The 18,150-nt window shown below is 46.8% G+C and overlaps 1 protein-coding gene across 1 annotated transcript; it reads right to left on the bottom strand.

The window, feature by feature from the left end:
* Window positions 1–4,670: 4,670 nt before the first annotated feature.
* On the bottom strand, window positions 4,671–17,413 carry LOC114585968 (prolactin-releasing peptide receptor-like). The gene is made up of 3 exons (XM_028708893.2): window positions 17,270–17,413; window positions 11,625–12,519; window positions 4,671–6,155 (listed from the first exon to the last, which is right to left on the bottom strand). The coding sequence occupies exons 2-3, from the start codon at window positions 12,041–12,043 to the stop codon at window positions 5,522–5,524; spliced, it is 1,053 nt and encodes a 350-aa protein (XP_028564726.2). The 5' UTR covers window positions 12,044–12,519; window positions 17,270–17,413; the 3' UTR covers window positions 4,671–5,521.
* Window positions 17,414–18,150: the final 737 nt, after the last annotated feature.

Raw genomic sequence — 18,150 nt, 5'->3', positions numbered from 1 at the left:
CCCCCAATTGAAACTATTCCCAAAGTGCCCCCACCCTGATCCTACTGTAATCCACTCAGCAATCACCTCCTTTTGCAATCAGGTGGCTTGCCTTAGCTTGCAATGTCCAGATGCACTGTTCAAAGCCACCATCCAAAATTCCTAGACCTGGTAATAAGCTTTGAGGGACACTAATCTTTTGTAATCAAATGCTATTGTTAAAGGAACTGGGCAAGATCATTTCATGACTCAGAGGAAATGGTGAGCTTCTTTCTCAGAATGTTCCCCCACCATCCTTTCTGCTACGGACCCTGCTTTTCTTGTAAGCCATTTAAATCCACATTATTCTCCTTGCATCCATTTCCTCTCCTATGAACACAGACAAATTCCATTACTTGCCAGAAACTTTCATAAGGCTTAGTTATATTTGCAAGGTTTTCTCCAGATTTTAAGTGCTGAAAAATTGAGTCTTTGTTTTTTCTTCAGTCGTTCTGTCCATTTCATCTCTGAAAAGCCACGTAATGATACTCCTTGATGTGTTCCATTGTGGAAGCGATGTAGCAGTCAAAATAGAACGTTCCTCCCTAATGCCCATCTCAGTTGGACTTTTAACCCAGGAAACCAGTGGCTTATTGAGAACCAGTCCAAGTTACAGTTTATAGCTCAGTGGTAGAGTACATGTTTTGTATGCAGGTAGCCCTGGGTTCTTGTTCATGGCATTTCCACTTAAGAAGAACCCGGGAAATGGTACTGGGAAGGACCTCACTGTCCCTGAGATCTTGGAGTGTGGTGCCTTCCAGATTTTGTGCAACTACAACTCTAATCTTCCCTGACCATTGGCCTTGTTGGCTGGGGCTGAGGAGGCAACACCTGGAGAACACCCCATTGACTAACTCTGGAGTCTGCAATAATGGGATAGGTGGTCACTGTATATATGCAGTGAAATGCCCATCATAAGCTCAGTTTTAAGATAAACCACAAGAAGGGAGAATGGGGGCCTCAAAGCTGCCCACCCACAGTGAGCAGGCACCTGGTCAGTCTTCCCCACTATGATGAGATGCATTATATTTCTCTCCAAATTACAGTCATCATTTGTGAACCATAGATAGATCTAAATCATTAGATATGCATTAGCATCAATAGATACCAATTAGCACATGCAAATTTCATGCCATTTGCATCCTTGTTTTTTTGATACATTTCCTCTGGGAGTGGCTGGGAGGTGTTCATAACTCATCAGCCCAGCAATATTCTTTATTGGGCTGGGGGCTGGTGTACAAATAGGACGATGTGTCCTAGAATCCTAGAATTGTAGAGTTGCGAGGGGCCACGAGGATCATCCCCCTTCAACCCCCTGCAACAGAGGAATCTTTTGTCCAACGTGGGGTTCAAACCCACAATCCTGAGATTTAGGATGCTGTATTAACTGAGCTAGGGACACGGGTGGCGCTGTGGGTTAAACCACAGAGCCTAGGACTTGCCGATCAGAAGGTCGGCGGTTCGAATCCCTGCGACAGGGTGAGCTCCTGTCGCTCAGTCCCTGCTCCTGCCAACCTAGCAGTTCAAAAGCATGTCAAAGTGCAAGTAGATAAATAGGTACCGCTCAGGCGGGAAGGTAAACGGCGTTTCCATGTGCTGCTGTGGTTCGCCAGAAGCTGTACGCCAGCTCCCTCGGCTAATAAAGCGAGATGAGCGCCGCAACCTCAGAGTCGGTCACGACTGGACCTAATGATCAGGGGTCCCTTTACCTTTTTACTGACTGAGCTACTCGCTTTCTGCCCAAACAACCCAAATTCAGATAGCAGTTAAAAATTAAGTTCTATTAAACATTCTTAAGGTACAGTTCACTCCGCTAACCCACGATTCTTCTGAAGCCAGTACAGGGCAGGTTCTTGCAGAATAGAGAGAGTCTTCAGCAACATGTAATAGAGAGGCGCCCTCAAGCTGTGAACACAGGTGTATAAGAGCCTCTCCATTTTCATCTCTGAAATGTGCAAATATAAGCCACCATTCCTGTGACGCTTGGAGCAGGATACTCAAGAGGAGAATGTAGCTTGCTTGCGCAAGGGTGCTTAAAAGAAAAAAACACTGCAAAAACAAAGCAATTAGCAGATCCTCTGTGTTTATGCCTTCTGCTTCATGCTCAGGGCATCCATCTCATTATCATCAGAGACCGCAAAGCAATTAGCCTCCATGTGGCTCCTTTATAATGCACTGACCCTGCCTGAAGGCTGCCTGGAGTGGGAGACCTTAGCCACGTACAGCGGAGACACAGGCAGCAGTATGAAGTGACAAAATCCAGACCCACTGGCAGTTCTTTTCAACTAGCTTAAAACAGACCTTTGGTTAATATATAAGAACCACTTCTCTGCGTATTCTTTATGTATTGAATATGCAAAGAACCGGATCACAAATGAGACACAGAAAGAATGAGTTGGTTAGCAGAGACTTGGTAGCTGCTTTGGGAGGGAATTGATAGTTTTCTAGTTGTTTTATTGAGGGTAATATATATTCTGTAAGTCACTTCCAATGGCCATTACCTGGAAAGGTGACCAATAAATATCTAAAATAAATAAACACGGTTATCTTTTTATTAAGCCCCTTTCTGTTAAAATTGCTCAGAGCCTATTTAGCATCTTTGCAGAGAGAGCTAAATACCTCCTGGATTAGATCTTAGATTTGGGTGGGCTAACCTCATAGAGGTCAAAGCTTTCACTGTGTACACACCATACATTTAAAGCACATTCCTCCCCAAGAATCCTAGGAATGGCAGCTTACTCCTTCCAGAACTTCAGTTCCCAGAACTCTTAACTACCCATCCCAAGATTCTTTGGGGGATGCATTAAATGATTGGTGTGTGCTAATGTACTCCCTCATTTAATAAATCTACCTTCTAGAAGCACAGAAAACAAAGCTTGGCTTGATTCTAGTTACCAGGAGTGTACCTAGGGGTTTGGCCCCTGCCAAGAACCGCAGGCCCAGGGGGGTACAAAAATCACACCTCTGGCTCAGAGTGGCTAGGAACCCACCCACTCCCACAGGCTGCTCCTCCACCACTGTGGGCATACACATGACATCATGTGTGTGACACAGACTGTGGCATCACATGCGTCAGGATGAGCCTGTGAGGCCCAACAAGGCCCTCTGCTGCTGCGGGGAGACCCGGCAGGGCCCAGCCCCTCAAGGTTGCGGGGGCTCAGCCCTATCCCCGCATACTGGGGGTGGCTGAGCTGTCCTTAGCCCCATAGAGTTGGTGCCTATGATAGCCCAATAGTAGAACACAGTCCTCAGCATCTCCAGATAGGGGCTGGGAGAGACTTCCTGTCTGAAACCCTGGAGAGCCACTACCAATTAGTAGTGCCCCTCCAGATGTTATTGGAGTCTAACTCCCATCAGCTCCAGCCAGGATGCCCATTAAGGAGCATAGGAGTGGCACTCCAGCCATATCTGGAGGGTCACAGCTTCCCTGTTCCTTGGTGTAAACAGTACTGAGCTGGATGGAGCCCTTCTTGTCTTCCAATCCATGGGTTCTCCTGCAGTTCCATGTTTCTACCCTAATTTAACAACAAGAAACGCTTAGACAAATTTATAAAAGATAAGGCTCTCAATACCTACCCCCCCCCCCCCTTGTCTACCATCTCCAGCATCTGACACAGCATGCCTCTGAAAACCAGTGGCTGGGGAACATGAGCAGGATATTCTTATGTCTTGCTCATGGGCATGTGGTTTGGCCACTTTGGGAACAGGAAACTGCACTAGATGGCTCTTTGCTCTGACCCAGCAGGGCTCTACTTACGTTTACAAGGATCTAAGCAGCAACATCTACAATTATCTTTTCTGTGAATGCCCCTGAAGCAATCAGAATTCATCCAGCATGTTTTAACGGTTGCCCTGTGGGAGGGCTGAAAGAGAGCCATCCTTTCATGCCTTTGTCCTTCTGACATCCAGTACCTGCTCTAGCAAAGATATCAACACTTTTGTAAATTGTGTTCCGTGGAAAGGGAGGGATGAGTCAAAAGCAGTGGAACGTACGTCATTACGGCTGGACTGCTTCAGAAGTGAGGTGTTTATGTTGGCTGTAATCTGATTAGAATGTAGTAAGAGCAATCACACATTCCCAGAGAGGATGAAAATCAAGTTATGCTGCATCTGCAGGATGTGGGAAAGAGCTGGAAATATTAAAGGCGGCACACGGCTGTTGAAGCCTAAAGGAAAATGGGATTATTTTGTAAAGCCCTAAGATTAGTTGTGTGATTATAGCAGGTAGTATATTGGGAATTTTCAAGAGAAACTCTACTTAAAACAAAAAAAATTCCTTCCAGTAGCACCTTAAAGACCAACTAAGTTAGTTCTTGGTATGAGCTTTCGTGTGCATGCACACTTCTTCATCTGAAGAATGAAGTGCATGCACACGAAAGCTCATACCAAGAACTAACTTAGTTGGTCTTTAAGGTGCTACTGGAAGGAATTTTTTTTGTTTTGACTATGGCAGACCAACACGGCTACCTATCTCTACTTAAAACATGAGCCAAAGCATTTTTGTGCAAATGGCACAGCATGCAATGAACTGGAAATATAAGGTTACAGGTAGGTAGCCGTGTTGGTCTGCTGTAGTTGAAACAAAATTTTTTAAAAAATCCTTCCAATAGCACCTTAGAGACCAACTAAGTTTGTTACTGGTATGAGTTTTCGTGTGCATTGGTATCTGAAGAAGTGTGCATGCACACGATAGCTCATACCAGTAGCAAACTTAGTTGGTCTCTAAGGTGCTACTGGAAGTAATTTTTATTTATTTGGAAATATAAGGGTTCAAGGGCCCATAGAAAATAGAATCACAGATTTGTAGGGCTGGAATAGACCCCAGGGGTCACCTGGTCCAATAGCCTGAGGAGAATTCAGCATTCTCAGTTGCCACAGAATGCTGTGTGACTGTTTGGGAAGGGTAAGGAAATGGGGGAGAGGGAATTGGATGGACAAGGGCCTGGCTGACTCTAAACGGGAGCGCTTCACGTTGCAGAGTCTCACCTGCCATCACCATCATGTGTGTGTATACTAATAGATCATTGTATATATTAATAATGGACTCAAAACAGCACCTAAAGAATTATCCCCTCCCCAAAAAAGGTCTCCCCTCCCTCACAACAGTCCAATGAGGACTGAACATGCTCAAAAATGAAGAAGCAGGGATGAAATGGAATATTCTGGAAAATGGTATGCCCGGCTGGCTGGCAGCCTGAACAGAACCACTCCATATTGCAACATCTCATTGCAGATTCTGTCTGTGTGTATGTTTGTGTGTGTGTGCATGCACACATGTGTATGAAAGAGGGAGAGATGGAAAAATAATTGGGTGCTTTTAGGGTCTTCTCTAGGAGAACCTTTCTCCTACAGAGGCGGTGGACTTTTTGCTCAAGAGGCTTCGCTCTTCCAGTTCATAAGACTGAGCTTTGGTGGGCTAGAGAGTGCAAATCTTATGAGCTAAGAACAACTATTCCCCCCCCCACCAACTAACTGCCATGGATCCTCCTCCAAGTCCAGCATGTCAGAGCATTACGCTGACCGCTACACAGTTATTGGTGGGCATGATCTTCTGCTTGAAGGTGAACACCTCTTTCAATCCACTTCGGAAGCGATCGTGCAGCCAGGCATAGAGGAAGGGGTTGCAGCAGGAAGAGCTCATGGCAAACCAGTGGCAGAGCAGCTGGATCAGAAGGAAGTAGTCCTTGTTGATGAGGTTGATGTCAATGTCACGGAGGACGTTGAAGACGTGGATGGGGAGCCAGCAGATGGCAAAGGCGGCCACCACCAGCACAAGCAGGCGGAAGATCTTCCTCTTCCGCAGGCGGTCGAACTCCGCCTGGTTCTGCGTCGGGTGGCCAGGCACAACGCGGTTCTTCAGCTTAATGGTGATGCAGATGTATGAGAGGGAGACAGCCGAGAGGGGGAGGATGTAGGTGATGATCAAGGTGCTGTAGGCATAGACCAGGCGCTCTTTCCCCTCTTCCATCCAGAACTCCTCGCAGATGGCAAAGCCTTCCTTCTGGAACTCCACATGGTAGGTGTGGGCAATAGCTGGGGCCACCAAGGCACCTGAGAGCAGCCAGATCCCACCGATGATGTACACGCAGGTAGTAAAGGAAATGCGCTTCTTAAGGAGGTGCACAGTGGTGTAGTACCTAGGGAAGAGACGAGAGGAAAGACAGTGACATCCCTCCTGCTGCTTTCTCTTACGAAAGCCCTCCGGATATCATTGGACTCCCATCAACCACAGCCAAAGGACAGGGAGGATGGGAGTTGGAGTATAGCGATTTAGCGCTTCTGCGCATGCGCAACCGCCGAAACCCGGAAGTAACCCATTCCAGTACTTCCGGGTTTCAGCGGTCTGTAACTCGAGGTATGACTGTATATGAATGAAACTGCCTTATCCTGAGGCAGTTCATTGGTCCATCTAGTTCTGTACTGTCTACTCTGACAGGCAGTGACTATCCAGTGTTTGGGGCATGGGTCTTTCCCACTCCTTCCTGGACCCCCTGGGGACTTAACCAGGGATCTTCTACCTGCAAAGCAGATTCACCGCCACTGAGCTATGCCCCCCCCCCCCAGCTCCAATGAGAGAGAGGATAGCTCCTTATGGTTAAGGATACTTAAGATCAGTGGCCAACAGCTGCAACCTCAAACCAGAGGGAGCCTGCCTACAGGAGAGCAGCCTGGCTTCCCTTGCAGATTCTCCTTTTTTAATTCTTTTACAGTGGTACCTCAGGTTAAGAACTTCATTCGTTCTGGAGGTCCGTTCTTAACCTGAAACTGTTCTTAATCTGAAGCACCACTTCAGCTAATGGGGCCTCCCGCTGCCGCCACGCAATTTTTGTTCTCATCCTGAAGCAAAGTTCTTAACCCGAGGTACTATTTCTGGGTTAGTGGAGTTTGTAAACTTAAGCGTCTGTAACCCGAGGTACCACTGTAATGGGATTGTTTTAATTTTGTATTTTATATATGCATCTTTTAAAATCTCAATGGGATTGATGCTTACAATTGAACATTTATGTAACTGGTTTTTATATTTTGTAAACTGCTTAGAAGCCTGTTTTGGCATATATTACTGATTTATTGGGTCTGTTTTATAGATTATTGCATGGCTTTTATTGTAGCATTCTTTTTTTCCTGGTTTTAAGGTATGCTTTCTGCTCTTAAAATTTTGTAAGTTTCTTGGAGACTCCTTATATGTCAAGCCACTAATAAACTGAATAAATAATGTTGATAATAATTAAGTGGCAAATAAACTAATAACAACAACAACAACAACAACAACAACAACAACAACAACAATAAAAATGTATTTTTGTAAAAAGGTAGGGCAGCATGGTCTCCCTTCCTGACAAAGAATTCTCAAAAGCTTGCTATCCTACCATAATCTATGCTGCCGACACAGTTCACAAGGCCATCAGCCACAATGAATGATCCCCAAGGTCCCTTCCAACTCTGTAATTCTATGTCCTATGTCTTGAGCAACTTGGAGGAAGAGTCAGAGACAAATGCAACAGCAATCTCGAGTACATTCTCTGGTTCATGCAGCATGCTCACTGTGAGCCGCAAAACCCCTTCCATGTCTTACACATGTCTACTTGGGAAACCATCCTACTGAGTTCAATGGGGCCTATTTTCAGGGATGCAGGTGCAGAACTATAGTTGCTGGCTGCCTTCTCCAAACAGCACTTGCACCATGTTGGACGTCTTTGACAGCTCTTTCTATACTCAGATCCTGGTTGAGTTCTCCACCCCCACCCATCCCTGGCATGGGCCATAAATGGTTTCTGTCTTAGAGCAACACTGGCAATATTGCAGTTCAGCAAGAACCACCAGAAACACTAAGAGTACTAGGTAAAGGTAAAGGTACCCATGCCCGTTCGGGCCAGTCTTGCCAGACTCTAGGGTTGTGCGCTCATCTCACTCTGTAGGCCGGGAGCCAGCGCTGTCCGCAGACATTTCCGGATCACGTGGCCAGCGTGACAAGCTGCATCTGGCGAGCCAGCGCAGCACACACGGAACACCGTTTACCTTCCCGCTGGTAAGCGGTCCCTATTTATCTACTTGCACCTGGAGGTGCTTTCGAACTGCTAGGTTGGCAGGCGCTGGGACCAAACGACGGGAGCGCACCCTGCCGCAGGGATTCGAACCGCCGACCATGCGATCGGCAAGTCCTAGGCACTGAGGTTTTACCCACAGCGCCACCCGCGTCCCTAGCAAATGGCTAATGATCAGCCCCAGAAAATTCTGGGGCTGCACACAAAAGCAGCAGAAGGCCGATGTATTTAGTCAAACATACTGTTCCCCTTGCTTTGATTTCAATAATATTCCATTTCTATGCAAGTTAATTAAACAAGAAAGGACTGTCACAAGGCAAAGCTGGTGATGCAAATTACAGACTTCCACCCCACAAAAGCTCCACTCCTCAGGAACAGCAATTACTCCATCAGAAGCCTCGTTGCTGAATTAAGTCACGTGGGAAAGTAGCTATTGTGGGGGAATGAAGTAACATAGACTTTTATTTCCATTCAGCAGGAAGACAGGTATTGCACAGAAGGGTTCCTACCAGCCTCTCCAGAAACTCACCAACCACCCAGAACACTCCTTTAGATCTGACTTTTCCAGATGTGTCCCCCCCCCCGCCCCCTATGAAGTGTGCTAAAGCTTGGGCTTTGAGAGATAAAGTCAAAATGTGCCTTGAAGCCCTTTGGAACTTCAACGAGCTCAGTGAGAGGGGAGAAGAAAAGCGTCCCTGTATCTGCCTGTGTCAGGTGGAGCCCAGGCTTCTTGACCTTAGGGAACCTTTTTACACATGCACCCATCTGCCTAAGAACACATGTGTTGCAGAGCATTCCTTGGTGCAATTGAGGGCGCAATCTCCATGCGCTCCAGGCCTATTGGGCTTAGCTGTCCCCTGGCACAGACTTTGCATGCACCATGCTGAGAATGGGGCTACAGCTCAGTGCTGGAGGGCCGGCTTCGCCCTCTAAGGCCCAGAGCAAGTGCATCCAGCTTCCCCAAACACACACACCTGCATGTATGTGTTCTGTAGTGGCACCCTGGCTATAGAATAGCTTCTCCAAAGATGCTTGCCTATGGTGCCTGGTCTTTTCAGTGCCAGGCGAAGACACTTTTATTCACACAGGCTCTTTAATCGTGTTTTAAAATAATCTCGGGCTGTTGTAACCTACAATTCTCAGAGTATTTGAACTGTCAATCCCTTTTCTTGGGGAACCATGGGAATTGTAGTTCTTTGTGGGGAACAGGGATCTCCCAAGAACTCTCGGCAGCTTTAGCAAACTACAGTCCCCAGAATTCTTAGGGGGAGCCATGGCTCTTAAAGGAGCATCACCTAGACAGCATCTTAAAGAGCAGAGACATCACCTTGCCAACAAAGGTCCGTATAGTAAAAGCTATGGTTTTCCCAGTGGTGATGTATGGAAGTGAGAGCTGAACCATAAAGAAGGCTGATCGCCGAAGAAGTGATGCTTTTGAATTCTGGTGCTGGAGGAGACTCTTGAGAGTCCCATGGACTGCAAGAAGATCAAACCGATCCATTCTGAAGGAAATCAGCCCCGAGTGCTCACTGGAAGGACAGATCGTGAAGCTGAGGCTCCAATACTTTGGCCACCTCATGAGAAGAGAAGACTCCCTGAAAAAGACCCTGATGTTGGGAAAGAGCACAAGGAGAAGGGGACGACAAAGGAGGAGATGGTTGGACAGTGTTCTCGAAGTTACCAGCATGAGTTTGACCAAACTGCGGGAGGCAGTGGAAGACAGGAGTGCCTGGCGTGCTCTGGTCCATGGGGTCACGAAGAGTCGGACACAACTAAACGGCTAGACAACAACAACAACAACAATGCTTTAAGTGTACTGTTTGGACGAGGCCACAAAGAGTCACTGCCAGTCAGTGTAGACAGCACTGAGCCGGGTGGACCAGTGGTCCATAAATGGCAGCTTCCTATATTACCATTGCCTACTAGATTTATGTTGCCATGGAAACATCCTATCAGAAAGATATCCATGCCCCCCCCCCCGTTAGCTTTTACATCACTGTCCTGCTTTTCAAAGAGAAAAACTACATTCAGCCACCTGAACAATTTGTTTCTCTGCAGCAAATAAACTATCATAACATTAACCAGAGGTTGGAAATTATACCCAGCAGTGCAAAAATACCCCAAAGCCCTAGCAGGCAAAGACTTCCTTCTTTGATTGCTGAGAAAACTCAGCGGCAGCTCAAATAGGCACCATTCTCTTACCCTGTCTTACCCTGTTGGCTCAACTAGACCCACCTGGGGAGAAGAGTGGGGACGAAATTAGCTTGTTCGCCTACTTGGCTCGTCACAAGTTAGAAACATGATGAGAGCCTGATGGTCCCGCAGTGGGAAAGGGCAACTGTGAGGTACTGAGGGAAGATGGTTCACAAAGTGGGAACGGCAAGCAGCCAGCGATGTCTTTGTGGTTTGGTCCCAAATTGGAAAGACAGCAGGAGAAAGTACCCACTTAATGTCTGCTGCCCTGTAACGTCCCTTGGGTTGGTCAAGTTAAATCAGTAGGGCATCTGCGGAGCACAAAACCTAGGAAAGAGATGAGCTCGTTTGCAATCATCTTGAGGAGCTGCAGCTCAGGGGTTACAGCGCAGGCTTCACAAGGTTGCAGAAGGTCCCAGGCAGGGCCTATGAGGTGGATTGAGACAGCTGCTTCAGGCAATGGAACCCTGTGTGGCTGCTCTTGGCAGCGATGCAGAAGAAGTGAGGAGAAGCAGCAGTGGTGGTGGCTTCCAGCAAGATCTTGCAAGATCTCACAGAGCTCATGTGAGATTTCATGAGAATTACACAGGGAGATCTTGCCGAAAGTCACTGCCATGCGACCCTGGTAAGTGAGGCGTTGGCAGGCGGGCAGCAGGGGGACAGCACCTTCCTGTTTCGCCTCAGGTGGCAGAATGGGATGGTATGGCCCTGGTCCCAACTTCAATCTCTCACATTTGCAAGTAGGGCTAGGGAAAGCTCCCACCTGAAACCTTGGGGAGCCTCTGCCACTTCGTGTAGAGCTCATTTCCCCAACTTGTTGAGAAAAGGCTCAGCTGGATTTCCTCCCGAAGGTAATTACATCTCTTTAATGAAAAGACGAGTTTAAGATGCAACCCACTGGGCTGCAACAAAAGTGCAGAACGTTGATGGAAAACATTTGTGATTGATGACGAACAGCCTTCTGTCAAAGCAGTAGCTGAATGTGAGTCCTTCTGAAAAGTACTAATGCATGGGTAGGCAAACTAAGACCTGAGGACCGGATCCGGCCCAATCGCCTTCTAAATCCGGTCCACGGACGGTCCGGGAATCAGCGTGTTTTTACATGAGTAGAATGTGTCCTTTTATTTAAAATGCATCTCTGGGTTATTTGTGGGTCATAGGAATTCATTCATTCATTCATTTTTAAAAATATAGTCCGCCCCCCCCCCCCACAAGGTCTGAGGGACAGTGGACCGACCCCCTGCTGAAAAAGTTTGCTGACCCCTGACCTGGAGCAATCTGGAGCTATCAAAAGATGCAGTGGTCTGGGAGCAAGGATGGGAATGGGGATAGGGGTTCCAAATCTGGATCAATCATTCAGGAAGCAGTTACCTGTCCACTGCGATAGCCGTGAGGGTGAAGACGGACACATATACCGTCATGGGCTGCATCAGGAACACAAAATAGCACAGGAACTTCCCAAAGACCCATCCCTGGGGGTTGAAGGCATATGCTAGAGTAAAAGGGACACAGGTTGCACACATCAGCATGTCAGAAAAGGCCAGGTTTCCAATGAAGAAGTTGGTGACATTGTGCATCTTCTTAGTCTTACAGATAACGTGGAGGAGGAGATAGTTCCCAAAAATGCCCACCAGCACAACCAAAGTGTAGCAGGGGATGATCAGAGGCTTGAAAGACTGGATCATCTGCACGCCGGTAAACTGAGAAGTGGAATTGGAGCCGTTTCTGAGCTCAACCTCATAGGTGCTGCCGTTGGACGGGCCATGGTCCCAGCGACCAGCGGATTCCATCAGTTGGTAGCAACCAGGGACTGCACTTAAAAACACAGGGAGGATGGAACTGCAGTGAAGCAAGTCTTCTGAAGTTGGCTTTGGGGCCACCCTGTGTGCACAGGGCCCTGGATGACTGACTGCTTTATTTTGTTCAGGGATGAAAGGCTGATGTCTCTATTGCACAAAAGGAATACTGGGTTTAGCTTGCCTGGTGCCAGAAGACATCTTCTATTTCTCATGCAAATCTGTATTCACAGGCTATCCTTTGAAGAGCTTGTTTCTGTAGCATTCACAGCTTGCAGGGCAGGATGAAATGCTTTCAAGTTTGACTCACTTACACCCATTAAGCTATAATATATCCTCGCCCACTTTGATGCCTTTCCATTTTCTTCTGGGTTGCCTCCATTGCTTCTTCATTATTTGGCTCTTGTGTTCCAAAATTGCAGCATTTCTACTACGGTACTTTTCAGGGGAATGACTGGTTCCACTGGTGTCTGAGAGATAAGATAGGGAAGGAAGTGGGGAAAAGGAGGTTTAGAATGACAAGGAATCGGGTAAACAGCTTTCCCCTAAAGACAAGCAAACTGGAAAACATGCTAAAGGCATGACAAGCCCAGAGAGATGTTAGACGGAGAGCTTCAGGATTTTGCCACAAAGCAATTGTAGTTTGGCAGGAAGCATCCCACTGTGAAGTAGGGGTGTGTAAATCTGTCCATTTCGGCTTACCATTTTTCAAACCACAAGTTCAGTTCTCTACATTTTGACATCAGTTTGTGATTTTAAAAGAAAGTCTGGTGAAAATTCAACAGCATTGTACTGCAAATTTATCCCAGTATGCACATTTTTGCAAAGCAATTTCCCCCTAGTAGAATGCATTTTGCATGTTATTTCCATGGATATATGCATTTATATGCACACGTTACCCTAGTATATGCACACATTACCATACTTGCTTGGAGAAATGCACCGCAGCTATTCTTTGGAAAGTGCTAATCAGGTATGCTCTCCTTTAAATGCAAATGGAATTAAATTTCTCTCTCATCCCTAAAGTGGAGGCAGCTCTCTGAGAGCTCTTAAGGCAAAACAGCAGCAAAAATAACCGTTACCTTTTATTACGGTGTAACTTTTTTTATTTTGTCAAGTAGCGCTAGGTGAACCCAAGGATTTCTGCTTGTATAGTGGAATGTTCTTTCCCAGCACCCCACTAAATCTGTTCTAAGGGTTCCCCCAACCATTTGGAGCAGAGTTGGGGAGGGTATAAGGTGTACGTGAGGGGAGGAGAGAGGTGAAGCCCACTGCGCAAGCAGAAATCCTTGCGCAGATGGCACAGGTTAGTTGAACATTACCCAAAGGCTCAGCTATGAAGCACACAGGGTGCCTTTTCTATGAGTTGCTGTCTTTCAGATCTGTTTCACAGCGTTAAGGATAAAATTTGATAGGAGCCTGTAAGTAGATAAAGGGACTAGATGTGAGGCAATAAAGTGAAGCTCAATCTGACTAAGACAGAGATACTGCTGGTGGGCATATGAACATAAAAAGCTGCCTACACAAAAGTGAGACCATTTGCCCATCTAGTTCAGTACTATCTGCACAAATTGCCAGGGCCAGCCCTATAATGAGGCAAAGTGAGGCAGCTGCCTCGGACAGCAGGGGCTGAGGGACAGGGAGGAGACAGCCATGAGTGCCATGTGGTCTGCCCTGTACCCACTATGCTAGGCTGCTGCCCTCCAGCACAATGAAAGGTATTTTCCTTTCACCAGTACTGGGGTAAAATACAACTGTCAATCTGTATGTGCCTTTGGGAAGGGCGCCATTGTGGCCTTTGCCTCAGGCAGCAAAACATCTTGAGCCAGCCCTGCCCACTGCCCACAAGTCTTCAGGGTTTCAGACAAGAGATGCCAGAGCCTGGCATGCTACTGATGTGTTCTGCTACTGAGCCATGGCCCTTCCCCAGTTTGTCTGCCCCTGAGAAGTGTTGACAGTTTGGCAGTGCTCATAGATTCAGCGTGTTCACAAGAGAGCCCAGCAACAGGGAATCCCTTTCATGAGAGCTATCCATGCTCTGGCATCCTCCAGATTAGACTACTGCAATGAGTCCTATGTGAGACTGCCTTTGAAGGCTGCTTGGCAGCTGCCAATTAGGACCACCTACATTGGGTGTTCGAAAGCATGCCAAGTGCAAGTAGATAAATAGGTACCGCTCCAGCGGGAAGGTAAACGGCGTTTCCGTGCGCTGCTCTGGTTTGCCAGAAGCGGCTTAGTCATGCTGGCCCCATGACCCGGAATCTGTACACTAGCTCCCTCGACCCATAAAACGAGATGAGCGCCGCAACCCCAGAGTTGGTTACGACTGGACCTAATGGTCACAGGTCCCTTTACCTTTTCCATTGGGTGTATCTGTCCAACATTTAAATGGTTAAACAAACTCCTATCTATTGAATGGGAGGCACAGTGGTCCCTGCATTGCATAGCAATAAATGAATGTAAAATGCACAAATACTTTGGGGAAAGGAGCACAGATCAATGAATCAGACAGAAAGTAAGGGGTAGTAAACAGAGTGCTTTACCTCTTACCACGCTGCACTTTACTACTCCACCTGTGAATAAAATAAAACAGATGCCTTCCTGCATCTCTCATAACTCTAGGACTCACAGACATTTAATGAAGCTGAATGTTGGAAGATCCAGGACAGACCAAAGAAAGCAATTCTTCATATAGTGCGCAGTTAGACTATGGAGATCGCTGGGAAGAGGAATCAACTGTTAAACCACTCCAAAAATTGAAGCCAGGGGCATTGACTTGCCCCCACATTGAGGAGGCGCAGTGTCTCCTGACATCGTATGCACAACATCATGCACCAGGTGGGGCGGGGAATGCCATGGGGGCTGTTGCCCCAGGCATGCAATCTGGGGGCAGCGTGAACCAGGAGATCCCCACAGATTCATTCATTTCAGTGAGTGTGCTTTGAGTAGAACTTAGTTGGATAAAACTCTTAGTGTCCAGCAGGAAAGTATCTGCCTTTTACAGGCACATTTACAAAACCTTTAGCTGTTTTATCACTACAGTACTTTAACTAGAGCTGTATGGCATGTTAAGGGAAGGGGGGGATGTCGTGTTCTTCCTGGGGTAGTAGTTTGACCACCTGTGACCCCCACCCTGCACTCAGCTCTCACCTGTGGCTCCTAGAAGCTGCCAGCATGTGACAATGGCCACACCCCAGGAACAGCTTCAACTGGCCGGCTAAACCAGGTGAGGGTAGCCGATGGGTCTCAAACCCTCAGTGAGTGAAGGACTTCTCCTGTAGGTGAAGAAAGGCTCTGGCGGACTGAGCAAACGTGACTGAGATTAAGTCCAACGGTCAAGAAGGCGGTTACTACACATGCTTTAGAGCCGGGGTCAGCAACCTTTTTCAGCCATGGGCCAGTCCACCATCCCTCAGACCTTGTGGGGGGCCGGACTATATTGGGGGGGGGATGAATGAATTCCTATGCCCCACAAATAACCCAGAGATGCATTTTAAATAAAATGACACATTCTACTCATGTGAAAACACACCGATTCCTGGACCATCTGTGGGCCAGAGTGAGAAGGTGATTGGGCCGCATCCGGCCCCTGGGCCTTAGGTTGCCTACCCCTGCTGTAGAGGGAAGTGAGGGGCAGATGGGGCTCATCAGTCTGGGAGGTAGCTCATCTAGGAGAAGGAAAATTCTGGTCCTAAACCTCCGCCGCCTTGTGGCTATACTCATTCATGGGAATGGCTCCACCACTGCTGCCTTGCAGCACATCTTTGGGTGAAGAAAATGCTAAGCAGAAACCCCACACAAATTCAGAGTCCCTAAAGACGATTGGATGGCAATCTTGTATGCCTCCTTCCAGCAGCTCCTGCAGCCAAGCTGGTGCCAAACCTATTGCTTTCCGTTCCTTTGGACCACATCAGCAAGGCTGAGAGGAGGGGTCTTCTAGTCTGGGCAACCCAGGACCTTCATACGCACTGCCCAGGCTTGTACCCCAGAGAGGTCACTTTGGTGGTGCTAATGCATCAAAAACAACATGGGGGCAGCAGTTACAGGTTCCCTGTCTCTGCAGCCACAGCAGGCGCTGTGATTCTCCAGAGGTTTGACTTCACCCCCGTTGGCACACTCCATTGTCTCTTGAGACAGATGGATGCCAGCAACAACTTTAACTGAAACAGTAACTAGGTGGGCATGCTTTACATTATTCAATATGCATACAGTTATAGAGAGCAGCCACATATGATATTGTAGCATATCCTTAAATTTGGCTTCATTTTATAAAATGGAAAACAGAATTTTGCTCTGGGCACAGAATCCTACGGAAGGCAGCTCCAAGAAATACATTTTCCTTCCACCTCATGCTGAGCTGCTACTGAATGTTGTTGCTTTCTCCCCTAATAAATGTCATGAAAATCTTTTCAGAACGGAAGCACTGTGAGCTACAGGAGGTTGTTCAGAAAACATTTCCGAAAGAACATTAAATATTTCCCCAGCTTGATCCTGAACAAGGTTACCAGAAGCAAGCTTTGTTGAGTTTAGTGTGCTCATGGGGCTCATCAGTCTGGGAGGTACCTCATCTAGGAGAAGGAAAATTCTGGTCCTAAACCTCCGCCGCCTTGTGGCTATACTCATTCATGGGAATGGATTACAGTGCCGTCTCAGACTTCTTTACTCAGAAGTAAGTCCTTTCGGTTTCAATGGGACAACACTTGTCCTTAGTAAGCGTGCATGCCTATGATTGCAGCATTAAGACCCAGAACCTTTGTTTTCCATGGTCCATTGAGGACAAAACACATACTTTGAACCTCTGTCCAAACATACACACACCACCTTAAGAAGGAACACCAAAAGACAAAAGCAGAGTACTATGAATGGAAGGAAGCAAACTCTCATTTTCATCCCCTCCTCCCCTACAGAAGCTAGTGCTTCTACTTGCCAGAAACACTATTTCTGAACTGCATTCTTCACTTTCTGAACTTTTGGAAGACTTTTTACCAACAAGGTTTCTAAAAACAAAATGGACACTATAACGCTGCAACACCTCACCACAAAGCTTTGACATCATTTTAAGCAAGTTCCTTAAAAAAATATATTATTAATTGACTCCCAAACTTGAAATGAGGAGAGAAAATAAAAATAATGAGGGGATGCTCTTATTGCCTGGGATCAATTTGGCATGCATATGTTGCAAATAGGAAACCATGCAGTTTTTTCTTTCTTTCTACTGACCTGAACAAGCAGAGCCAAGTGAGGATAAGAAGACAAGCTAAGAATTCCTAGCACACAGGGTCTGTGCAAGAGAAAGTGTGTGCAAGCAAGAGAGAGAAAACGTTCAGGCTTTATCCCTCCTGTGTTCCAAATGTGTACTGTACTCTCTTCCTTGGCGGATTCAGGTCTAAGCAAGCTTTTGGTTCTCCAGCCCCCTCTGCTGGTTCCTCTGTCTTCTTTCTCTCTACAGTTTTTCTAATACGTAATGGCATTCTAATCTCAGAAAATCATAGACTAGTGGAGCTCGAAGGGATTTTGAGGGTCATCTAGTCCAACCGCCAGCAATGCAGGGGCATCTCAACCAAAGCATCCATGGCAGATGTTCATCCAACCTCTGCTTCACAGCCTCCAAGAAAGTTCTCCCTGCTGTTTAGCCAGAATCTTCTATCTTGTAACTTGAAGCCATTGGTTCAGGTCCTACGCTCCAGAGCAGGAGAAAACAAGCTTGCTCCATCTTTCTTGTGACAGCCCTTTAGATGTTTGAAGATGTCTAACATCTCTAAATCAAGACGATGTACAGGTGGAGAATGGATGGCTCTCAGGTGCTTACCTGTCACCCAAGCCTGTCCTATTTGAACTTGTTACTGGTCTCCCACTAAGTTAAAATGCAGGCAATAACTGGCAGCAGAATCACTGCCTGTGTCGTTTGTGTGTGTGTGCTGAACTACTGTTTATTTATTTTAATTAGAAAAGAAATTACTGTTTTTATTTCTTTTAATTAGAAAAATATCCTTCCTTTTCTAAGGTTCCAAGGATGATGCCAGGCAGGTGTTGAGCAGGTCATCAAATCAGGAAGTCTAAGGACTTTAACCATATTTGATTGCAGTCCTCTGTATTCAGCA

The sequence above is a fragment of the Podarcis muralis genome, chromosome 15 (assembly GCF_964188315.1).
Source record: "Podarcis muralis chromosome 15, rPodMur119.hap1.1, whole genome shotgun sequence".
Lineage (NCBI taxonomy): Eukaryota > Metazoa > Chordata > Lepidosauria > Squamata > Lacertidae > Podarcis > Podarcis muralis.
Note: the sequence above shows the minus strand (reverse complement) of the source record. Positions and strands in the feature narration are given on the sequence as shown.

Coding starts and splice junctions, on each gene's coding strand:
- LOC114585968 (XM_028708893.2), bottom strand. CDS start 12,043: ATGGAATCCGCTGGTCGCTGGGACCATGGCCCGTCCAACGGCAGCACC. Junction 6,156..11,624: donor ACGGCTATCGCAGTGGACAG/GTAACTGCTTCC, acceptor TCTCTTCCCTAG/GTACTACACCACTGTGCACC.